This window comes from Tachysurus fulvidraco, chromosome 22 (genome assembly GCF_022655615.1).
Source record: "Tachysurus fulvidraco isolate hzauxx_2018 chromosome 22, HZAU_PFXX_2.0, whole genome shotgun sequence".
NCBI classification, from domain to species: Eukaryota; Metazoa; Chordata; class Actinopteri; order Siluriformes; family Bagridae; genus Tachysurus; species Tachysurus fulvidraco.
Genome location: NC_062539.1, coordinates 17,829,911 through 17,854,299, shown reverse-complemented (window position 1 = coordinate 17,854,299; position 24,389 = coordinate 17,829,911). Strand labels below are relative to the sequence as shown.

The following is a 24,389-nucleotide window of genomic DNA, read 5'->3' as shown; positions in this document are numbered from 1 at the left end:
TAATACGGAAGTCGATACAAAGTGCTTCTAGGATTACAGAAGCGTGGACGGTGAACCGACGGTTTCCGGCTTTAATCGAATCTCGCTGAGACAAAGAGAGACACACATGGAGACTAATGGTCCAATGAGTCTAATGGACCTTATGGTGTTCGTCTGCTTCCTGTGACCTTCGGACTGCTCGGCTCTCCGTCCTACGCGCACGGAAAACAGTCGTTCGTGTTCCTGGCTGCATGAGATGTGTTTTTTTTCAGACAGCTGCTTCGATGTAGAAATGCTCTGAGTGTGTTGTGTACACAAGCAGGTCAGTTTGCATGTTTGTGGTCAGCATGTTGTTATTCTGAGGTTTTATGAGTACGACAGGAATGACGAACCGTACCGTGAACGGAGAAAGACGAGGTGGAAGACGGCGTCACGGCCGTTTCCTCCGGTGGGCTTTTGCTGTGGTTTGCACCTTTGCTGTGGTTTGAGACCTTGAAAGTGTTTACGATACCAAAATAACTCACATGTTCGTCATGGAACATGTCATGTTCTACAGCAGTGTTTGAGATCGTAAAGACGTCTGGTCTGAGCGCACAGAACCGTATCAAGCGCGGGTGTTAAAAATAAACAGCATCGTGCATTCATAAATGTGGCTTTAATGCAGTTCAGTAGGTGTCTCACTGTGACGGTTGTGTATGTAACAGCGAGGGCAGTGCCGTGATGGAGAAGAGGAACAAAACAGAGCTATAATCAGGTGGGAAAGAGAACCATGGGAAGAAATCCTCAAAACAGTTCACAGAGATGGAAAGAGTTTACATGAAAGAACCCAGTGCCTTTGTCGTTACCCTCAAAATAAACAAGGGTTTAACACCACGACCTCGTGTGGGCTTGGGGACCAATTCCATATTTTATATAGCTACATTACAGCATATGGGTACATTACAGCATATAGCTACATTACAGCATATAGCTACATTACAGCATATAGCTACATTACAGCATATAGCTACATTACAGCATATAGCTACATTACAGCATATAGCTACATTACAGCATATAGCTACATTACAGCATATGGGTACATTACAGCATATAGGTACATTACAGCATATAGCTACATTACAGCATATAGCTACATTACAGCATATAGCTACATTACAGCATATAGCTACATTACAGCATATAGCTACATTACAGCATATAGCTACATTACAGCATATGGGTACATTACAGCATATGGGTACATTACAGCATATAGCTACATTACAGCATATAGCTACATTACAGCATATGGGTACATTACAGCATATAGCTACATTACAGCATATAGCTACATTACAGCATATAGCTACATTACAGCATATAGCTACATTACAGCATATGGGTACATTACAGCATATAGCTACATTACAGCATATAGCTACATTACAGCATATGGGTACATTACAGCATATAGCTACATTACAGCATATAGCTACATTACAGCATATAGCTACATTACAGCATATAGCTACATTACAGCATATAGCTACATTACAGCATATAGCTACATTACAGCATATGGGTACAACACGACACACACTCTGTAGATCTGTTCACTTTGTTAAGTGAAAGTGACGTACGGCTAAGTACGGGGACACACACTCACAATATGTTCTCTGCATTTAACCCATCCAAAGTACACACACACACACACAGACACAGCAGTGAACACAAACACACACACACACACACACACACAGCAGTGAACACAAACACACACATACACAGCAGTGAACACACACACACACAGCAGTGAACACACACACAGACACAGCAGTGAACACACACACAGACAGCAGTGAACACACACACACACACACACACACAGCAGTGAACACACACACAGACACAGAGCAGTGAACACACACACAGCAGTGAACACACACACAGACACAGAGCAGTGAACACACACTCAGCAGTGAACACACACACAGACACAGCAGTGAACACACACACACACACACACACACACAGCAGTGAACACACACACAGACACAGAGCAGTGAACACACACACAGCAGTGAACACACACACACACACAGCAGTGAACACACACACACACACACACACACACACACACACACAGCAGTGAACACACACACACACACAGCAGTGAACACACACACAGACACAGCAGTGAACACACACACACACACAGCAGTGAACACACACACAGACACAGCAGTGAACACACACACACACACACACACACAGCAGTGAACACACACACAGACACAGCAGTGAACACACACACACACACACAGCAGTGAACACACACACACACAGCAGTGAACACACACACACACACACACACAGCAGTGAACACACACACACACACACACACATCAGTGAACACACACACACACACACACACACACACACACAGCAGTGAACACACACACACACACACACACACACACAGCAGTGAACACACACACAGACACAGCAGTGAACACACACACACACACACAGCAGTGAACACACACACACACAGCAGTGAACACACACACACACACACACACAGCAGTGAACACACACACACACACACACACAGCAGTGAACACACACACACACACACACACACACACACAGCAGTGAACACACACACACACACACACACACACAGCAGTGAACACACACACACACACACACACACACAGCAGTGAACACACACACACACACACAGCAGTGAACACACACACACACAGCAGTGAACACACACACACACACACACACACACACACACAGCAGTGAACACACACACACACACACACACACACACACACACAGCAGTGAACACACACCCGGAGCAGTGGGCAGACATTTATGCTGTGGCGCCGGGGGAGCAGTTGGGGGGTTCGGTGCCTTGCTCAAGGGCACCTCAATCGTGGTATTGCCGGCCTGAGACTCGAACCCACAACCTTAGAGTTAGGAGTCAGACCCTCTAACCATTAGGCCACGACTTCAACGTAGCAAATAAAAAGGTTGTTCATAAATATTGGTATTTAGGAATTTACATTTTTGTCATTTGGCAGATTTTGTTATGCAGAAACTCTGGACAACAAAATCAAATGTTTAGAGATTTTTATTATGTGGAGGATTTAAAGTGCTAGTGCTAGCAACAGTAATACTCACTGCCTCTGAGTCAGTAAAGTCTGCTTTACTCTCTTCTGCTTCCAGCTCAGTCCTTATCATCCCTATCCCTCTTCCCTGTGACCTTGTGTGTGTGTGTGTGTGTGTGTGTGTGTGTGTGTGTGTGTGTGTGTGTGTGTGTGTGTGTGTGTGTGTGTGTGTGTGTATGGATGTTTGTGCTGTAAGCCAGCAGACCTGATGATGACCTTCTGAGAGTGAAGTATTCTACTGAAATGAGTTCAGCTCCATCTGCTGAGTCACACACACACACACACACACACACACACACACACACACACACACACACACACACACACATAAAGGCTGCTCCCAGATCAGCCATTTTAATTCCGGCGCAGTCGAAGCCTCCGTATTAAAGTCCGTGTTTATGGGATTAGACTTTACTTTAGTTAGATTGGAATATTAACTTTGTTAAATATTAAATATATGTTCTGTTTAAATCCAGCGTTCATTTCAGATGGATCCCTGAAGTAAAGGGTGCTGTGTCTCTGAGGGGGTTATTAGCTGTAGCTGGATGTCAGGATCGTGACTAAACTGAGAGTCTGGAGAGAATTTGGATGTTTTCATCGCTTAAAACGAGCTGAGTCTGAATTCGAGGTCTTCACGGGAACGCTTAGACCCGAAAACCCGAGGTCCGACCCGAGACCCGAGCGGGTTCGGGTCTAAAAGTCTCATGTGTGCCTCGGACACGGGTCGGGTATAATGATAGCGGCGTCGGGTCTCGGGTAATTTAAAATGAATGTGTTTTTACCGAACGGACCCGAGAAGACCCGAACTACTGTATCTCGTGTGTGTGCCTCGACTCGTGTCCTTTTCCAACCTCTCCTCTGTTTGCCAAGACCGCTGGCGACGTGTGGCTGGCGACGTGTGGCTGGCGACATGTGGCTGGTGACGTGTGGCTGGTGACGTGTGGCTGGTGACGTGTGGCTGGTGTTAAGCTAATTCTCGTTGAAACAGACCTGTCAATCAAATTTGAATCCACGCTGTAGCGGTTACTTTAGTGTAGAGTTACGCAACATTCGGGTCGAGTCGGGGTAAAAAAAAATTGCCGTCGGGTCTGACTCGAGTCTGATTTTTTCGGGTTTGTCTCAGGTCGGGTCTTTCTTAAAAAATTTATGCACGTCGGGTTCGGGTAAAAAGTGATCCGGGTCACTTCGGGTCGGGTTCATTTCTTTACCTGTAGTCTGAATCTCGGATATCGATTTCTGTCCGAAGCCTCGTTTTTTTTGCTGACTGATGTTGATGTTGATGTTGATGTTGATGTTGATGTTGATGTTGATGTAGTGTTTGTTGTAATTGTAATATTTTTACACTCATTATAGTTGAAGTGATCTGTGAAAGCAAAACACTTTCATGTATTGAAATATTCCCTTTTTAAACGCTTCTCGTAAATAAACTCTGATCTTAATGACTGTATTTCAGGTTGCAGGTGAGCAGAAGTATCACCCCGAGTGTTTCACCTGCCTGAACTGTCGCACGTTCATCGGCGATGGAGACAACTACGCTCTGGTGGAGAGGTCCAAGCTGTACTGGTGAGTCCGACTGAAACTGTTACCCTGATATCTGTGTTTACAATCTGTTCAACCTTCACTGGATTTCTGACAAAACTCAGAACAATGTTTAGTTATGTTAGACTTTAGACATTAAATCACCCGACTTGTTCAGACGAGTAGAGGAGCTGTGTGTGGGGTGTGATGTGTGTGATGTGTGTGAGCTGTGTGATGTGTGTGTGGGGTGTGATGGGTGTGAGGTGTGTGAGCTGTGTGTGGGGTGTGAGGTGTGTGATGGGTGTGAGGTGCGTGAGATGTGTGTGATGTGTGAGGTGTGTGAGGTGTGAGGTGTGTGTGAGGTGTGTGTGATGTGTGAGATGTGTGTGTGTGATGTGTGAGGTGTGTGTGGTGTGTGATGTGTGAGGTGTGTGATGTGTGAGGTGTGTGAGGTGTGTGTGATGTGTGAGGTGTGTGTGAGGTGTGTGTGTGATCTGTGAGGTGTGTGTGAGGTGTGTGTGTGTGAGGTGTGTGTGATATGTGAGGTGTGTGTGTGGTCTGTGAGGTGTGTGAGAGGTGTGTGTGTGATGTGTGAGGTGTGTGTGGTGTGTGAGGTGTGTGTGATGTGTGAGGTGTGTGTGATGTGTGAGGTGTGTGTGATGTGTGTGTGTGTGATGTGTGAGGTGTGTGTGTGTGAGGTGTGTGTGAGGTGTGTGTGATGTGTGTAATATCTGGAAATATATCATATTTTTTACAAATATTTATTTGTAGACTTATAATAAACGTCGAGAACAAAATGTCTATAAAATCAGAAGACTCTTGCACAACTCTGTAACTGATCCGATGTCTCGGTGTCTTCGTCCAGTGGACATTGTTATTACGAGACCATCGTGACGCCGGCGACTCTGCCTGACTCTCCGTGCTCACGGATCCCTCACACCGTCACACTGCTGTCCATTCCAGCCTCCACAGATGGAAAGCGTGGCTTCTCTCTGTCCATCGATCCGGGAAGCAGCCCGAACGGCTACGGCACCGACTACAACCCCACAGTCCGTGTGTCCCAGTAAGTGTGTGTGTGTGTGTGTGTGTGTGTGTGTGTGTGTGCTTTTAGGGCTTAAATATTACCATATGATTATAACGTCATTATAAAAGTATAGAATATAAGGGATTCATGTAAAATGTTATATGTATAAAATCTCACCTCAGTAAACTTTGGCTGGTGTCTCATGAGAAACTGCTGTTAGTGAAAAGCTGCATTTTACTCGATATTTTTTGTAAATGGTGTTTGTGTGTTAAGGGTGGATTCCGAGTGCATCAGTCCTGACGTGAAGAACACCATACATGTTGGTGACCGTATCCTGGAGATCAATGGGACCCCCATCAGGAACGTTCCTGTTGATGAGGTACACAAAAACAAGTGTTTGGGAAAATATATTCTCCTGATAGAGTTTGTGTCTGTGTCTGTAGGTGTGTGTCTGTGTGTGTGTGTCTGTGTGTGTGTGTCTGTGTGTGTGTGTGTGTCTGTGTGTGTGTGTGTGTCTGTGTGTGTGTGTCTGTGTGTGTGTGTGTCTGTGTGTGTGTGTGTGTCTGTGTGTGTGTCTGTGTGTGGGTGTGTGTGTGTGTGTCTGTGTGTGTGTGTGTCTGTGTGTGGGTGTGTGTGTTTGTGTGTGTGTGTGTGTGTCTGTATGTGTGTGTCTGTGTGTGTGTGTGTGTGTGTCTGTGTGTGTCTGTATGTGTGGGTGTGTGTCTGTGGGTGTGTGTCTGTGTGTCTATGTGTGGGTGTGTGTGTGTGTCTGTGTGTGCGTGTGTGTCTGTGTGTGTGGGTGTGTGTCTGTGGGTGTGTGTCTGTGTGTCTATGTGTGGGTGTGTGTCTGTGTGTGTGTGTGTGTGTGTGTGAGTGATATCCTTTTTGATGTTGAACATCTCCCCCTTGTGGCCTGCCCCTTAGATTGATTTGCTCATTCAAGAGACCAGTCGCCTCCTGCAGCTCACCATCGAACACGACCCCCTTGACCCTGAGATCCCCAGCAGCCCTTTTGAGTACGAGGTGGACGGCCCGAGCCCCCTGCCCGAGAGACACAGCCCGGTTCCCCCGATCACACAACCGCCGAACCACGACATGAACAACCTGCGTTCACGCGTGATCACGTCAGTCCGGCTCACTACTCTTTACTCCTACGTCATTAAATGTGTTATTATTCATTTTATTGGACATGATTTTGTCTCACCAGACTGACCGATGTGTAAAACATATTTATTGGTCAAGACAAAGTTTGTCCTGGTGAAAGATTTTGTCTTGACCAATAAATATGTTTTAGATTTAATCTCACTTCACTGGCATTAGGTCGAATCCTAATCAGTGCATTTCTATTGAATTGAGTCGAACATGAATCTGAACGCGACGGACGAACTCATGTCCTCGTGTCCCCCCGTCTCCAGGCGGAGCTTCAGTATCGATAAGTCACCGTGCTCCAGTAACGCTGCGTCCCCGATGTCCCTGAGGAAGGACATCGGACGCTCGGAGTCGCTCCGTGTCGTGACAAACCGCACGCACAGGATCTTCCGACCCTCCGATCTCATCCATGGAGAAGTGCTGGGAAAGGGCTGCTACGGTCAGGCTATTAAGGTACACGCACTCACACACTGGGTCTCGTATCTCCAGTAACAGGAAGCGAGAGCGACTGTTTCCTGGTAACCAAATGACCAGAAGAGATCTGTGTGATCTGTAACACACTTCTGTTTTGCATTACCAGGAATTCAAATAGAATTCAAATAGAATAATTAAAATATTGAAGTGCCTCGAAATGGAGGGAGTTTTTCTGAACGTCGCCAGGAGGTGGCAGCAGTGAGACAAAAAAAAAAAAGAGCTTAAAGTTTCAACATAGACTTTTATTATAACTTCAAAATTACACCTGCCACCTTGTACCAGTCCCCAGACTCCTTCGGAAAGGGCCGTAGGTGTGGACGTAGGTTTTCATTCTAACTAAGCATAAGTTTGTACCCCCCCACATTAGTATTTGCCACATTCGTCATAAACGATTGTCCCGTTTAGGTTCAGAGCCCTTACACACGACATAGAACAGCAGTTATTGATACCGAGTCACTTAGTTTTCTCTGAATTCTCCCGAAGACCTTTATGGTACGTGTCAGTATGGATACAGACATCTCGTAGAGCTGCAGTTTCTGTAACAGAACACACGTGGAATTGGACTCGTGACAGAAACGTTCGAGGGAACAGTTTAGTAGTGAGCATGTTGTTTCCTCACACCTCTGGAGTAGAGGGTTTGATTCCCTTCTCATCCCTGTGTGTGAGATGCCTCCAGGTTCTCCGGTTTCCTCCTCCGGTCCACAGAGTTGCTTTGTAGTGAACGAGTGTGTGATTGTGCTCTGTGATGTGGCGGCGCTTTGTGATGTGGCGGCGCTCTGTCCGGCGAGTCCCCCGACTCGTGCACTGAGACATTGGTATAGATTAGTAATGTAAGATAACTGGGAAATGGATCAAAAGAAAAGTGTCAATAAAAAAATTAATAATGACCTGCATACAGATTCAATTCAGAAACACACACACACACACACACACACACACACACACACACACACACACACACACACTCAATACTGTCAACACTGAAAGAACGAATGCCCTCTGTCTCTCTCTCTCTCTCTCTCTCTCTCTCTCTCTGTCTCTCTTTTTCTCTGTCTTTCTCTCACTGTCTCTCTCACTCTCTCTCTTTCTGTCTCTCTCACTCTCTCTCTCTCTCTCTCTCTCTCTCACACACACACACACACACGCAATACTGTCAACACTGAAAGAACGAATGCCATATGTCTCTCTCTCTCTCTCTCTCTCTCTCTCTCTCTCTGTCTCTCTCGCTCTCTCTCTGTCTCTCTTTCTCTCTCTCACTGTCTCTCTCTCTCTCACTCTCTCTCTATCTCTCTCTGTCTCTCTCTTTCTGTCTCTCTCTCACACACACACACACACACACACACACACACACACACACACACACCTCACTGTTTGCTTCTGTGACCCATCAGGTGACCCACAAGGAGACCGGTGAGGTGATGGTGATGAAGGAACTCATCCGATTTGACGACGAGACCCAGCGGACTTTCCTTAAAGAGGTCAGTAACACACACCAGCTTCATCTCTACAAACTCATCTGCAGTTCAACACAAAATTCAAATTCTCATTTCTTAAAGAGAAAGAAAATTCTCTGAAATTCTCTCGTTTGTAAGAAATCAGTGGTAATAAATGTGGTAATAAATGTGGTAATAAATGTGGTAATAAATGTGGTAATAAATGTGGTAATAAATGTGGTAATAAATGTGGTAATAAATGTGGTAATAAATGTGGTAATAAATGATTTCCGTGTTCAGAAATAAATCAGTATCATTTTAATGTCCTAGTACAAAAATGTACATAATAATTCTACAAACTTTATAGGTTTGTAATAACAACTATATAACATCCATGTTGTCATTTTTCTAAACTCCTGACAGAATTTCATTTTGACATCGCAGATAAAGTGATAAACTGAATTTATTTGGTTTTAGGTCAAAGTAATGAGATGCCTGGACCACCCCAACGTCCTCAAGTTCATCGGGGTTCTCTACAAAGACAAGAGGCTGAACTTCATTGCTGAGTACATCAAAGGAGGCACCCTGAGGGAGATCATTAAGAAAATGGTGTGTGTGTGTGTATATGTGTGTGTGTATGTGTGTGTGTATGTATATATGTGTGTGTGTGTGTGCGTATATGTGTGTGTATATATGTGTGTGTATGTGTGTGTGTGTGTGTATGTGTGTCTGTCTGTGTGTGTGTCTGTGTGTGTGTCTGTCTGTGTGTGTATATGTGTGTGTGTATGTATATGTGTGTGTATGTGCATTGTGTGTGTATGTGTGTCTGTGTGTGTGTGTATGTGTGTGTGTGTATGTGCGTCAGTCTGTGTGTGTGTCTGTCTGTGTGTGTGTATGTGTATGTGTATATGTGTGTGTATGTGTGTATGTGTGTGTGTGTGTGTGTGTGTGTGTGCGTATATGTGCGTGTATATGTGTGTGTATATATGTGTGTGTATGTGTGTCTGTCTGTGTGTGTGTATGTGTGTGTGTATGTGTATATGTGTGTGTATGTGTGTCTGTGTGTGTGTTTGTGTGTCTATGTGTGTATGTATATATATGTGTATGTGTGTGTGTCTGTCTGTGTGTGTCTGTGTGTGTGTATATATATGTATGTGTGTGTCTGTCTGTGTGTGTCTGTGTGTGTGTATATATATGTATGTGTGTGTGTCTGTCATCCATTCCTTCCAATCATTTATAAAAAACTGGTTTTATTTATTTATTTGTTTGTTTGTTTAGATAGATAGATAGAAATGTTAGACGATAGATAGATAGATAGATAGATAGATAGATAGATAGATAGATAGATAGATAGATAGATAGATAGATAGATCGATCTATATTAGTATTGGTCTAAGTTTAAAACTAACCATCTTTCACCTGCTGTGTGTCTCCTGTACAGGACAGTAATTATCCCTGGAACCAGAGAGTGAGTTTTGCCAAAGACATTGCGTCTGGGATGGTGAGTGTCACATGATCACAAGATTACTGTAACACAACGTACACGCTTTTAATCCAGACAGATAAATGACATTGTTCCATTATATACGGTCTGTAAAACAACTGACAGGAAGGACGTCATGTCTGTATTTCTGTCCACACCACCACCTTCTGTATTTCCGTCCACACCGCCACCTTCTGTATTTCCGTCCACACCGCCACCTTCTGTATTTCCGTCCACACCGCCACCTTCTGTATTTATGTCCACACCGCCACCTTCTGTATTTATGTCCACACCGCCACCTTCTGTATTTATGTCCACACCGCCACCTTCTGTATTTCCGTCCACACCGCCACCTTTTGTATTTATGTCCACACCGCCACCTTCTGTATTTATGTCCACACCGCCACCTTCTGTATTTATGTCCACACCGCCACCTTCTGTATTTATGTCCACACCGCCACCTTCTGTATTTCCGTCCACACCGCCACCTTCTGTATTTCCGTCCACACCGCCACCTTCTGTATTTATGTCCACACCGCCACCTTCTGTATTTCCGTCCACACCGCCACCTTCTGTATTTCCGTCCACACCGCCACCTTCTGTATTTCCGTCCACACCGCCACCTTCTGTATTTACGTCCACACCGCCACCTTCTGTATTTCTCTCCACACCGCCACCTTCTGTATTTATGTCCACACCGCCACCTTCTGTATTTCTCTCCACATTGCCACCTTCTGTATTTCCGTCCACACCGCCACCTTCTGTATTTCTCTCCACATTGCCACCTTCTGTATTTCCGTCCACACCGTCACCTTCTGCTCATTCTCAGGTCAAGAAAACATCCACATTCATTACTGAGATGATGTTAAATTCATCTCTAAGCTTTTCTCTTATTTCCCACTGTTTAGTTATTACTCCTAACACCATCACACACCGCTGCTGCTTGACTATTGTACATTAAGTGACTGTTTTCTTTCTCAGGCCTACCTTCATTCCATGAACATCATCCACCGTGATCTCAACTCCTACAACTGTCTGGTCCGAGAGGTGAGGAGACTGTGTAATGATGTCGCTTTGTAGACGCCAACATTCTGTTTTAATATTTAAGCTTAGACAAAAATTTACCAAGAGTAACTCATGCACCAAATTCGGATATGTTGTAGACGTTGTCCCGCAGCCCCGCCCCCAAAATATGCAAAATCAAAAAACAACATTGACATGTGACATACGTATCAAAACACTCAGATCAATGGGGGCAACTTCCTCACGTGTATTCTGATGACGTCACGTGATGTCACGTGAAAATAAAAATGTGCACAACATGGGCATGTGACATATCAAAACACTTAGCACAATGAGGGTGATTCCCTCAGGAGAATTCGCATGATGTCACATGCTCGTCACATGCTCGTCTCCACTCGCCTCCAAATGTTTCGGCACCCTAGCTTTCTGTACCCTTACCCTCCAAATGTTTCGGCACCCTTTTTTCTTTCTCCACTTGCCTCTAAAAGCAACACCAACCCTTATGTCCACTCGCCTCCAAAAAGCACCGGCCTTCGCGAATACTTGCATCATCAAAGCCAACATCAAAGTTTACAAATCTAGTTAACGTTTGGAGTCTTTAGCGATTGGGATTCAGTTATGTATGTAATTACAACAGAATTATCCTGACGTCAACTCGCGCGCTGCTTCACGACATGAAATACGTTTTCTCAAACGTTTCTATCAGCATCTAAAAAAAAATCGAATCTTTCCACGTTTTCCTGCGTGCATCATTACAAATGTCGTGTTTTCACGTGAAGTTTTCGTGAAGTAAAATGTTTTTCTTGTTTTTTTTGTTTGTTTTTTTTCAAATAACAAATAATTTTTGTAATAAATCGCGGATTTTGCTTCTCAGAACAACAGTGTCGTGGTGGCAGACTTTGGGCTCGCGCGCCTGATGGTAGAAGACAAGAACCAGGACAAACTTGGAAAGCTTCAGGGTGTGAAGAAACCTGACAGAAGGAAGAGATACACCGTGGTGGGAAACCCGTACTGGATGGCGCCGGAAATGATCCATGGTTCGTCACGATGTCTGTTACTGTGTAATGATGTCGCTTTGTAGACGCCAACATTCTGTTTTAATATTTAAGCTTAGACGAAAATGTATCAAGAGTAACTCCTCCTAGGGCTTTTGAGCCACATGCATCAAATTCGGATATGTTGTAGAACCTGGTCTGAAGTTTTACGCTATGACTTTTCTAAGCGATCCGAGTACCGGTACTTCCGGTACCGGGGCTCAAAGTGGCCTTTTTTACCATAGACTCCCATTATAAACTTTGGAGGTTTATAACTCGGCAAGCTTTCGAACTCTCTACACCAAACTCGGCCGGCTCCTTTAGGGTGAGACTCTGTACAAAGGTTTAAACTGGTGTACCGACTGGTCTTTAGGTTGTCCTGCAGCCCCGCCCCCAAAATATGCAAAATCAAATAACTTTTTACAACATTGACATGTGACGTATCAAAACACTCAGAACAATGAGGGGAACTTCCTCGGGAGTATTTGGATGATGTCACATGCTCGTCTCCGCTTACCTTCAAATGTTTCGGCACCCTAGCTTTCTGTCCACTCGCCTCCAAAAGCAACACTAACCCTTATGTCCACTCGCCTCCAAAAAGCACCATCCGTTGCGAATACTTGCATCGTCAAAGCCAACATCAAAGTTTGTCGCGACGAACTTTACGAATCCAATTAGACTATTGCTGACTATTATTATTATTTTTTAAATCAGTACCTTATATATTTAACCCTTCATTAACAAACCGATTTGCTGATCTTTTATAGAGTTTATAGAGTTTCTTTATTCTCATTTTAGGTTGTATTTTATCTAATAGAACAAAAAAATAATAATACAAAGAACCTGTTACTCAGATCTATTGTCGCTGTTTCAAACTTCCTGTCTAATACCTCGGTGTTTGTCTTGGCTGGTTTCCGCCTACAGGAAAGAGCTACGACGAGAAGGTGGACATCTTTTCCTTCGGCATCATGCTGTGTGAGGTGAGTGATCTGGAGAATAATCGTTGGCTCGACTCGCAGTTAAACGTTTGAACTCTCCCCTTTTTTCTCCTCACGGGATCTCAGGGGGTTGTTTTTAACAGGGAACCCAGCATGGTAACTATTACTGCCTTCTTCAGCTCCACTTTAAACAGGATCTTAACAACCCCTTGGCCATTACTGAACTGATACTTAAGCTCAAATGAAAGTAGCATTTACAGTCTGGTGTGATTTACGCCTCGTGCTCTGTTCACTAATTAGCGCTGTACGTACAGCCGACCGTCACGGTTATTTTTCTTGTTGTTGTAAAATGTAGGTTTTTATTTTATCCTCAACAAAAATGTTTGAACAAGAGTCGACTGAACCTCCTGAATGAAGATTTCGTGTCTCTTACACAGATTATTGGGCGAGTCAATGCAGATCCGGACTACTTACCCCGAGCCATAGACTTTGGCCTGAACGTGAATGGATTCCTGGAGCATTATTACCCTGCAGATTGCCCCCGCTCTTTCTTCCCCCTGGCTGTCCTGTGCTGTGACCTGGATCCTGAGAAACGGTGCGAATACATTCCACGTCACTCCGATTTTTTAGCCTTTTCAGCTAAAACCATTGTAGACCGGTATAAATGAAAACTTTTGTGAGTAAGCTGTTTCCTGCTGTTCTAGAAAAACACAGAGATGTATTTCTTTCCTCTCGCTGTTTTATTCCCGTTAATCCCAAACTAAATTGCAAACATTTTCTATTTAAAGGTGCGGTCTCCGATTTTTGAGAAACGCTTCAGAAAACCGAGTCGGGCCGAATAATAAACAAAAATCAAAACTAACGGGTAGCCGATGAATAGAAAGGGGCGGGGCTTGTCGATATGGGCGGAGATGGTGTTCGGTGCTCATGTGTGACGTTAGCAGAAAGCGGTTTTAACATCGACATGGAGGATAAAAACAAAGAAAGAAAGAGAAGAAAGACTTACGATAAGGACAAGAAGTAGGACGTGTTAATATAGGATCAGCTTTCCAGCGCTGGAGAGAACTGAAGGAGCAGGAAGTTGGCCACATATTCACAGGTTGGAGTTTCCCGAGTCAATAACTCCTGAGCTAAACGCTGTTACTACACAAATAACACCTCTTTTCTATCGTAGTGATGTAGAGAGGCAGCTACAACCGCGTTTTGTGTAGTAACAGCGTTTAGATCAGGAGTTATCGACTCGGGAAACTCCGACCTGTGAATATGTGGCCGACTTTACTTACGATGCCGAGGCGCTTTTTTCCTTCTCGATAGGTGAGTAACGTTGGTTTTGCTTTGTTACACAGAACTAATATATGCCTTTGTCCTTTACATCATTATGCTTGTGTGGCATTTTTGCTTGTTTGTTTATCTACAATCGTATTGTTCTTCCCTTCAGCTATGATAAAGACACGTTTCTTTCTGTTAGTCGCCCGGGTTACGTACGTATGTGTGGGCGGAGCTATCGATACAGGGGTGGGACCAGTTTGGGTTAGGGGCGTGTTTGTTTTGGTGATTTTATATGTCAACATTGGCTTTCAAACATCAGAGACCGCACCTTTAAATAATAGAGAAGAAGCGTCGTATTTCTGTCTTATCAGTTTTTCAGTGACGTTTAAAGAAGTGGAATAAGTCATTTTCTGTTTTTCCCTCACAGACCTGCTTTTGCGAAGCTGGAGGAATGGCTTGAAAAGCTAAAGATGCACTTGGACATGCGTTTCTCACTGGTTTCTGAGCTGGAGCAGGTCCATCTAGACTTCTGGCAGAAGCATCCACCTGAGGAGAACAAGCTGTCCGCTCATCGAGAGCAGACGGAATAGCCAATCAGGGTCTGAGCTCATGGTGTTCATTCCCAATGTTGTGAAAAACCTGCTGGATAAGGAAGGAGTGTTTGGGCGAAGGAGCAGGTCCGTGCTATCGGACTGGCATTCGGTGATGAGCTCTTCTTAACTGGAGGTCCGTAGCAGGATTCGGAGCACATCTTTGGTGGAAATTTGGTGGGTTTTGAAGAATCGTTCTTCTGAACTGCAGGACATCATTCCTCTACCGTCACTGTCACTTTAGCTTCTCCAGCATCTCATCAGAGTTCTTGACATCCACTATTCACACCTCTGAACTGAATTCTCGATGTCATGGACAGTTACGAAGTCGTATATTCATCTACTTTTCATTTGAACCGTGTAAAAAGGACCCGTTTTCTAGAGACGCCGCGTTCCGCAAGCCAAATAAGAAAGAGAGTCACCTTTGTAAATGATCCGTTCTTCTGTCCCGCTTGTTGTTTGGCGGTGAACGCGAGATGAAACCGAGATGAAGGAGTGTGTACAAAATGCTTCCCTTTAGTTTCCTCTTTCAACCCGTGTAGCTTTGACGATGTTTAGTCTACAACAGGGGCGTCAAACTCCTTTCGAATAACGGGCCGCGACGCACCCCGTAAGCCGACCGAGCCGATGACGTCATCAGCAACCTTCTAAACGTGTCAATTTAATCCGAATACACAAAAAGATCAAACAGAAAATAGATAAACATCCAAAAACTATTCTAATGTTGGTTTTACCATTCTGTGCCTTGCATGAGTATTTACCGTCCTTCTAATCATTTTTTACGTCTTACAACCCAAAACTAGTGCATTTTGGGTGAGAACGGGGGATTTTTTATTTGTTTTTAAACAAATATAACTATGGTTGCATAAGTATTCGCTCCCATGGCTATGAAACCCCTAAACGACTCATGAGTCATTACGATTCATGGTTACGGCTTTCTAATGAACGGACGATGACGTGTCTTTAGCACATTTTAATGTAGCTACATCTACGACCATGAGTTTAATACTAATACAGTATTTTACACGTTTTCTCATCATGTTACGATCCGCAAGACGATTTCACGTGACTTAAAACGCACGTTAGGGTCATAGGTTTGACTCCCCTAATGTAAAACAAGGTACACTCTCCTTTAGGTACATCATACTGTCTCGACCCTAAACATAGTGTATATACCTAATTACTTATTGTACATCTTTTACATTGTACAGACATTATTTTATATACAGTTATGACATTGCCATATTTTTCTTGGCCTGTGGGTCGAAATGAAAGACCGAGAGACTTTCTTTCCATTCGTAACAGGGACATGTGTCCTTATAGAGGCTTCTATAGGTGTCCGGGGGTCTTGTGTATTTTTTTTTCCTTTAAATGTCTGGCTTTGGTGAATGTTTTATTTGCTCATAATCTGTTTTATTTCGTTTGTAATATTACACACTGTAACATTTAGATTTCACAATCAGCTGCAGAAACGTCGAGACGACGGCGGGTTCACGATCGACTTGTTCCATGTTAGAATCAGGATGGTGTTTAAATATATATATATATATAAAGTATGTTAGAAAAGAAAATGAATCTGTTCCAATGCCGCTCTTGTGGCTTTAGTCCGTCGCCGCCTCAGTGATGTTCGCCTGCGTCTCACTAGTATGTGAAACTCCCTATGGGAGACGTCCTGTTTACATGAACTTGCTGCCTGTAAATACTGTATGTCTGTTTATGTGGTCAAACTCAGCTATTTTCCTGGTTCCTCTTTCACCGCTCGTCCCGTTGGGGATCATCCGCACGGTGCCTCGGGATCCTCCACAAATTCGGCTGTTCTTCTAACTCAGAAAATGCTGTTTTTCTGGAAGTAAACACGGCGAAGGACTGCGTGCGGATGGCGGTCACGGGCCGACGGATGTAAAAAGAGATCTTTTATGTACAGAACCACAAAAAAGTTTTGTATAGATTTTCCACCGATTTTCATTTGCACTAAATACGGAAACGGCGCAGAAGAAAACCGGCGCTTTTTTTTTCCCTTTCCTAACGGTTACAGAAAAACGGATCGTGTTCTGATTCTTATACGAATAAAAAAGACACCGAAAGTCTTTTTGTAAAAAAAAAAAAAAAAAAGAAAGAAAGAAAAAAAGTCATGAGATGAGTGTGAGATACTTTGCAAGTGGTGTGTGTGTGTGTGTGTGTGTGTGTGTGTGTGTGTGTGTGTGTGTGTGTGTTCATGTGCGGGGCATCTACTGTACATAAGACATTCCATTCATGACCGTGTTAGACGTCTCTTTCCACTTCGTCGTTCTCCCGATGCACTACTGTACCGTACGTCGTGTCACGTAAAGGGAGATCGTAGGCCAGCTCTATTTTTTCCGTTTACTGATTATATTCTATATACTTATTTTTGCTGAAACCTATAAAAGCCATATTTTCCCTTCGATGGGACTTGGCATCGCGTCGTAATAAGCCGGAGTGTGTGAAAATGCTCACATTTACTACATGTAAAATACTGTATATGAATATGCAATAGTAGAAGAGAAGAAAAGAAAAACAAAAATAATCTTAAATATACATTTCTGGGTCATTTGGATTCTGTGACTGTTTTATTACATCATGATGATATTTCAGTACTGAAACTGTAAGCGTTCGTTTGGAGTTTATTACACGGGGGTTTGGAGCTTATGGGCTCTTTTGCTGCCTAAAGAAAGATCCTTTGTGAAAGATGTTGTGTTTTATAACGACTGCTTAAAAAACGTCATTTTCACTGAATGCTGCTTCACCTCCATTCAAAGCACTCGATGTCCTAGTCTAGTATTGCACCTCGATAGTCCAGCTCAGGGCATCATCACTAAGACAAAACAAGTTATTACTCGTATTAGTATTACACTTAAAGTACAGTAAAATACGGAACATGCACGCTCGGCTCTTCGACGATACACGATTTATACAGCAAAGTGTACATTTTGATCCATGTGACAGTGTATGGCATGTAATCTGGATGTTTCCACCTTTACGTCAAGCATGATGACCGTGAGCTTATACGTACGTGCGAATGCTGCAGCAGTCCTTCTTCTTTGCAAAGGATCGTTTTACCTCTGAATATTGCTGTGCCTTTGTTTTAAGCTAGTCTTGCCAACGAATTGCAGAGCATTTAGTATTTTAGTTTCATTTTTATTTTAAGCCTGACCAATTTGAGTTCATGTCGTTTCTGATCTGTTGATACGAGTCTTCCTGTTGCTTTCTATATTTATGCTGTATTCTCCATATATTCGTTGTCTGTTTTTTTGTTGTTTTTTTGGTATTTAGTTTTATGCTTTGTTTTAATTTAATATTCGTACACAAGCTGTGAAAAAAAAAACATATTCTGCACTTTAAAATTCTGGCCATAAAAATCCAAGGAGTCGACTATATTTGATTGCAGCTGGAATAAAACTGCCGCTCCTTAACTGTCGATACTGTGTCTGGTGTTGTTTTTTTCCCTCGATCGATCGCATCACAACAGCTTCATCCCATCATCATACAACCGATGTAGTCGGGACTCAAGATGCTACTTTGCCTGTACGAGCAGGAGGTGTGTTATACAGTATAACACGTGAGCTACGTAAGTAAAGACGCTAAGACGATACCGTTCTACGTGCTAACGATCTAGTGGCATTTAACAGACTGCAAAAACTAGTTAGCTCCCAAACGACAGGTTCCCTCGGGAGACTCGTCCTGTCGGTACTGCAAATAATTACCTGTAAATAACTCCGTCATCGTTGACCTTTGACTGATTAAGCTTGATCAGGGGGACTTTGTGAGAGTGAATAAAGGTTTAGCATACACACAGTTCTAGGAGATTGACATTAACATCAACATTGACATAAATATATAATATAAGGCTTTATATGTAGTTATATATCAAGGTCCATGCTAGTTTCAGACCGTGTATCAGAGGCAACTGAACAAAAGTACTGTAATTAGTCAGTACCGATGACAACGGGTCCAGATTCCTTTGTGACTCTAGAAATTTACATTTACAGCATTTAGCAGACGCCTTTATCCAGAGCGACTGTTTTTTTGTAATACAGCTTAGCAATCGAGGGTTAAGGGCCTCGCTCAAGCACCCAACAGTGGCAGCTTGGTGGACCTGGAATCGAACTCACAGCCTTCCGATTGGTAGCCCAACGCCTTAACCACAAGGCTATACCACATGCCCAAATACAGAAATACATTTACACCTGTTTCCTAGAACCCGATATTTCACTCATGGGCCATATAGCCATGATACTGTGAGAATATACATGAACCGGATGTGAATGTGTTTAGAAACCTTGTAAACTCTGAAGATGATGGACGGTGATATCAAAGGAGCTACAGCAGAGACCTGCAGCCGGTCACAGTGATGCCAGGTCAGCCAGGTGCCCAGGTTCTGGGGTATACCTGGTGTCTTTGCACTGTGACACTTCATAACTGATCTAAATAATGGTAGTACTTCGACCCGGAGGCCTGATGGACGTTTTTGCTCTGAAGTTCTTTCTAGTGTGTGTCACTTTTTAATCTTCTGGATGTATACAGCTGAGTCTACACAAGCTTACTGTAAGTTACACGCCGAATAGAAACCAGACCATCTGCTCGTATCAGGTCAGATCTCAACACACTGTCTCTCACATTAAAAATACGAACGATTCTCCCATAACAACATACCTGGTTGTTAAAATAGTCCTTTATTATAAATCTGAAATGAAAAAAATAACTGTAAGGCTTGAGGTGGTAAAAAATACATCATGTCTACTGACCTAAATGTGTTTCATCCGATCTTCAATTACTGAAAACAAAATAGAGAGATTGTCAGGATATAAAACCTCTTGGTCTGCAGACATGAGCGCTTTCATATCCTGACAGTGTTACAGCCATCTGAGCCCAGGACAGTGAAACTAGCTGCACTCACTGTGTGTGACGCTGCTCAGAGGAAACCGGTGAGAACCTTCTCAGGTTGGTGGTTGTTATGGAGAGCTGGCTGCTGGGTAAAATATATCCTGGACTAAATTAGTGAGAAAAGTAAAACCAGCAGCTCTGTGGTGGCAGAAGCTCCCTGGTTCAATCCTGGGCCCAGTTTTTGTGTGTGTGAAGCCCGATGGTTCACTCCTGGGCCCAGTTTGGTTGTTTTTGTGTGTCTGTGAGTGTGTGTGTCCTTGGATCAATCCTGGGCCCAGTTTAGTTGTGTGTGTGTGTGTGTGTGTGTGTGTGTGTGTGTGTGTGTGTGTGTGTGTGTGTGTGTGTGTGTGTGTGTGTGTGTGTGTGTGTGTTTGCTGTGACAGTGTGAAGGTTAAACTAAACTGATCTGGATGTGATTGTGTGTGTGGATGGTGACATGAGATGGGCTTTAACAGTCTCCTGCTTTACACCACGTGTAATAGGGATCTAAATTATACAGAAACGGTCAGAATGATCTAATTATTATTATTATTATTATTATTATTATTATTATTATTATTATTATTATTATTATTATATACTGTGGGCTTTTCTCTGCTTTCAATAATAATAAAGTAAAAAAATCCATCAGGTTGTAACTTTAAAACGATTCTATTTAGATCTTAATAAATATAAACGTCACCTTTAAAAGGAGCCTGACGCGGGTTCGCGCAGCGTGTGCGCGTGCACGCGCGCTTGTTGTTATCCCAGCCGTGACGCTGCTCGTGTCCGCCAATAGCGCGCGGCGCTGCGTTTAAAGCGCCCGGTCGACTCACGCGCACTCAGTCAGCAGCGCGAGACGCGTACAGAGTGTCGTGGAGCTTTGTGGTGTTGAGTCACGTGCATCTTCAGCGTCGGTGTTTAGTGCCACAGGGATATTGTTCCAAGCCCGCACACGTGGAACGTGACATATAAAACAGCGCTGACAGAGATGGAGAATTCGTCCCTCACTGGTCGGTTCAGGACTCCAGTGTTCGGCCACGGTGAGTGACGCGCACACGCGCACACGTGTGTGACGTGTTATGCCTGGAGCACATGCAGCTTCACTCTGATGGATGCACTAATGATGCCCAACACACGCATGATGCATGACTTAAACCACATGACATCATTTCACACGAGTGTGTTTTACCTTCAGTCGCACTGTCACTGTCAGATAAGGTGTCTGATCACGTATCAGCTCGTAAACACGTCATGTATTGTGTTGTTTTGGTCCGTTCTGCATGTCTGATGTCTTGTTATTAATATACGAGCTGTTGTGCATGAACACCGAGCTTCAGTCTTCAGTCCATCTGTAAGGTAACATGACAGCTGTAGTAATCAGACCTCACACAAACAGGCTGTGTTGTTGGTACTGAATATTCCAGGACTTTGTGGTGTAACATAAAGAGTGCACGCTTTCGTCAGACCTCACTATATATAGACTACACGGATTGGAGTGCTTTTTGTTGAACGGGGGACAATTCCCAGAGCAGAGACCCAAAATAATCCAGCAGTCATGATCTCTCATAGTTGTAGATTTCCACAGGGGACGATGCATTCCTGTGTGCTGCGTTTCTTTTAGTGCTGACATTTTTTTGGAGCCTCTGAAGGCTTCTGACTTCCATGTATTTCTTCCAGCTGACACTGAAGAGTAAACGTGACGAGCTTCGTCACATCCATCGCATGCCTGTGAGAGGTGTGCGAAAGCTCTAATGACACTAATGACAGATCGCAATGCAGGTCAAGATGTCATACAGGTAAAGGTGTGTCAGCTCTTGTTTCGGTAAGAGGCGTCGTTGATTAGAGACGGTGGTGAAGACGCCCTGTTTGGGGCATTGAGTTCTCTTTGAGCTACGTGTCTCTACACTGACTAATTGGCTGGACACAAACTCTGAATGCTCTGTTTTGCTCTCTAGGTTTTTGCCATGAGTTTATACTCTTCATTATGTGCTCAGTGTTTGTCCAAAATAACGAATAGCAACAATGACGGTGGCTTAGTGGTTAGCACGCTCACCTCACACCTCCAGGGTCGGGGGTTCGATTCCCACCTCCGCCTTGTGTGTGTGGAGTTTGCATGTTCTCCCCGTGCCTCGGGGGTTTCCTCCGGGTACTCCGGTTTCCTCCCCCGGTCCAAAGACATGCATGGTAGGTTGATTGGCATCTCTGGAAAATTGTCCGTAGTGTGTGAGTGTGTGAGTGAATGAGAGTGTGTGTGTGTGTGTGCCCTGTGATGGGTTGGCACTCCGTACAGGGTGTATCCTGCCTCGATGCCCGATGACGGCTCCCCATGACTTCACTCCGTTTAGTTCATATTTACAGAATTCTTACTACTCATGACCGTCTTTGTCATCACGTCATGCTCGTTTTTTTTTCCGGTTCTCATCCGGCTGCTGTTTTTGCAGTTAGAAATAAAGGCATCTGCAGCGATGTCCCTGAAATGGTACAACAGTGTGTGTGATGTTGAAAATGTGCCTCTGTACGATATTCGTTTCATTTATTCTACCTCCAGTAAGGACTTGCTCTTAGTGTAACTGCAGAACGACGTGTATGATGGACGCGCAGCAGAAGGTGTGCACAGAAGGTCTCACTCAGGGTGTACACCAGGCTCATGACCAGCGTTCCTGGGATAGACTACAGATCCTTTGTGTTTCCACGACTGAGCAGCTGCACACTGGCCGATGATCACACTGATGTTCGCTGCCAAGTGTCTGCTGGAGAGATGTACAGCACTCTGTCACTGGGTTTGTAGATGCCAGGAGAACATTACCTACTGAAAGGCTTTGTGCCATCGGTAAAGTTTAGTGGAGGAGGGGTAATTTAATTCAGTTCAATTTTATATGTATTGCTTTTTTTTTTATAGTGGACAAAATATTCTGAATATAAATGATTTAAGATTAAATGCAGGGGGGCACGGTGACTTAGCGGTTAGCATGTTCGCCTCACACCTCCAGGGTCAGGGTTCGATTCCCACCTCCTCCTTGTGTGTGTGGAGTTTGCATGTTCTCCCCGTGCCTCGGGGGTTTCCTCCGGTTTCCTCCCCCGGTCCAAAGACATGCATGGTAGGTTGATTGGCATCTCTGGAAAATTGTCCGTAGTGTGTGAGTGTGTGTGTGAATGAGAGTGTGTGTGTGCCCTGTGATGGGTTGGCACTCCGTCCAGGGTGTATCCTGCCTCGATGCCCGATGACGCCTGAGATAGGCACAGGCTCCCCGTGACACGAGACGTTCGGATAAGCGGTAGAAGATGAATGAATGAATGAAAGATTAAATGCATCTCTGATGAGCGAGGCAGACTCCTGACTCACTGAGATGATATCAGGAAGAAACATTGAGAGGAACCAAACTCCTGACTGTAACCGTACACTGTATGAAGTGCGACTGTTTATCCCAGATGTGTGGCCAGTAAACGTTCAGTGACTGAGACCCAAGCACGGCAACAGCGGTCACCCTCCGTGGTCTCCAAGTGACACCATAACGTCATGATCTGGGGCTGATATGTTTGCCCCGAAGTTTCACTATTGAACTGTAATATTAACGATACAGCAAAGACGCTTCATCCGATTTTATTCTACCAACGTTGTGATCATGGACATGGTGTGATGAGATTGATGTTGGGGTTTAGGGGCAGGAGGGCGACTCTATATCAATGCCCTTGTTTGAATGGGATGTTGAACAAGCTCGTATCTGTGTTCGATGCCCAGCTTTCCACATTCTTTTGTCTTATTCAATTTTGGTTCTAAAAATATATCTCCGTGGTCCTGAGACAACATCTAGCTTGGGTAAAAAACTGTAAAGTCCGTATTTACGAATGTTCTCTGAATTGTGACTGAATGATGGATAAATTTCCAGCACGGAAGCTTTAGAGAAAGTCGACATTAACCGAACCGATCGTTTCCTTACTGAGCTTTTACTGAGCGTCTGGGTACAAAACTTTCTAACAGGAGAATATGAGTGGCTGTGACACAAAGCCTGTCTGCTAAAACCATCAGTTTATATTTTCCCGCTCGGTTCTTTCCGTCTCACTTTAGCCACCAAACTTCTGATGAAAATAAAATGATAGCTTTTTACTTCTCTGACACATTCTTAGTATTTTTCTTTTTAATAACTGTGATGGTCGGTGTTTGTGTCCTGCACGTATACGTGACGTGACTGACGTACGGCTGCAGTGAACACACACACAGCAGTGAACACACACACACACACACACACACACACACACACACAGCAGTGAACACACACACAGCAGTGAACACACACACACACACACACACACACACACAGCAGTGAACACACACACACACACACACACACAGCAGTGAACACACACACACACACACACACAGCAGTGAACACACACACACACACACACACACACACACACACACACAC

At 44.0% G+C, this 24,389-nt stretch overlaps 2 protein-coding genes across 12 annotated transcripts in view; both read left to right on the top strand.

The window, feature by feature from the left end:
- Positions 1 to 20,308, top strand: part of limk1a (LIM domain kinase 1a) — a 53,887-nt gene extending 33,579 nt beyond the window's left edge. For 4 of the 5 annotated variants that reach the window (XM_027162165.2, XM_027162166.2, XM_027162167.2 and 1 more), the window contains 13 exons: positions 4,597 to 4,706; positions 5,527 to 5,724; positions 5,959 to 6,064; positions 6,610 to 6,809; positions 7,101 to 7,287; positions 8,700 to 8,786; positions 9,219 to 9,350; positions 10,183 to 10,242; positions 11,206 to 11,271; positions 12,122 to 12,284; positions 13,206 to 13,261; positions 13,657 to 13,814; positions 14,916 to 18,514. In XM_027162165.2, the coding sequence (XP_027017966.1) occupies positions 4,597 to 4,706; positions 5,527 to 5,724; positions 5,959 to 6,064; positions 6,610 to 6,809; positions 7,101 to 7,287; positions 8,700 to 8,786; positions 9,219 to 9,350; positions 10,183 to 10,242; positions 11,206 to 11,271; positions 12,122 to 12,284; positions 13,206 to 13,261; positions 13,657 to 13,814; positions 14,916 to 15,078 (1,686 nt within the window). In that variant the 3' untranslated portion in view covers positions 15,079 to 18,514. Of the gene's footprint in view, positions 1 to 4,596; positions 4,707 to 5,526; positions 5,725 to 5,958; positions 6,065 to 6,609; positions 6,810 to 7,100; positions 7,288 to 8,699; positions 8,787 to 9,218; positions 9,351 to 10,182; positions 10,243 to 11,205; positions 11,272 to 12,121; positions 12,285 to 13,205; positions 13,262 to 13,656; positions 13,815 to 14,915; positions 18,515 to 20,263 lie in introns of those variants that run through there. The other variant, XR_007139108.1, reaches the window with a different exon arrangement.
- A 420-nt stretch (positions 20,309 to 20,728) lies between these two features.
- Positions 20,729 to 24,389, top strand: part of septin4b (septin 4b) — a 54,250-nt gene continuing 50,589 nt past the window's right edge. For 2 of the 7 annotated variants that reach the window (XM_047806143.1, XM_047806142.1), the window contains exon 1: positions 20,732 to 21,002. In XM_047806143.1, the coding sequence (XP_047662099.1) occupies positions 20,951 to 21,002 (52 nt within the window). In that variant the 5' untranslated portion in view covers positions 20,732 to 20,950. Of the gene's footprint in view, positions 21,003 to 24,389 lie in introns of all 7 variants that reach the window. The other 5 variants (XM_047806145.1, XM_047806144.1, XM_027162169.2 and 2 more) reach the window with 4 other exon arrangements.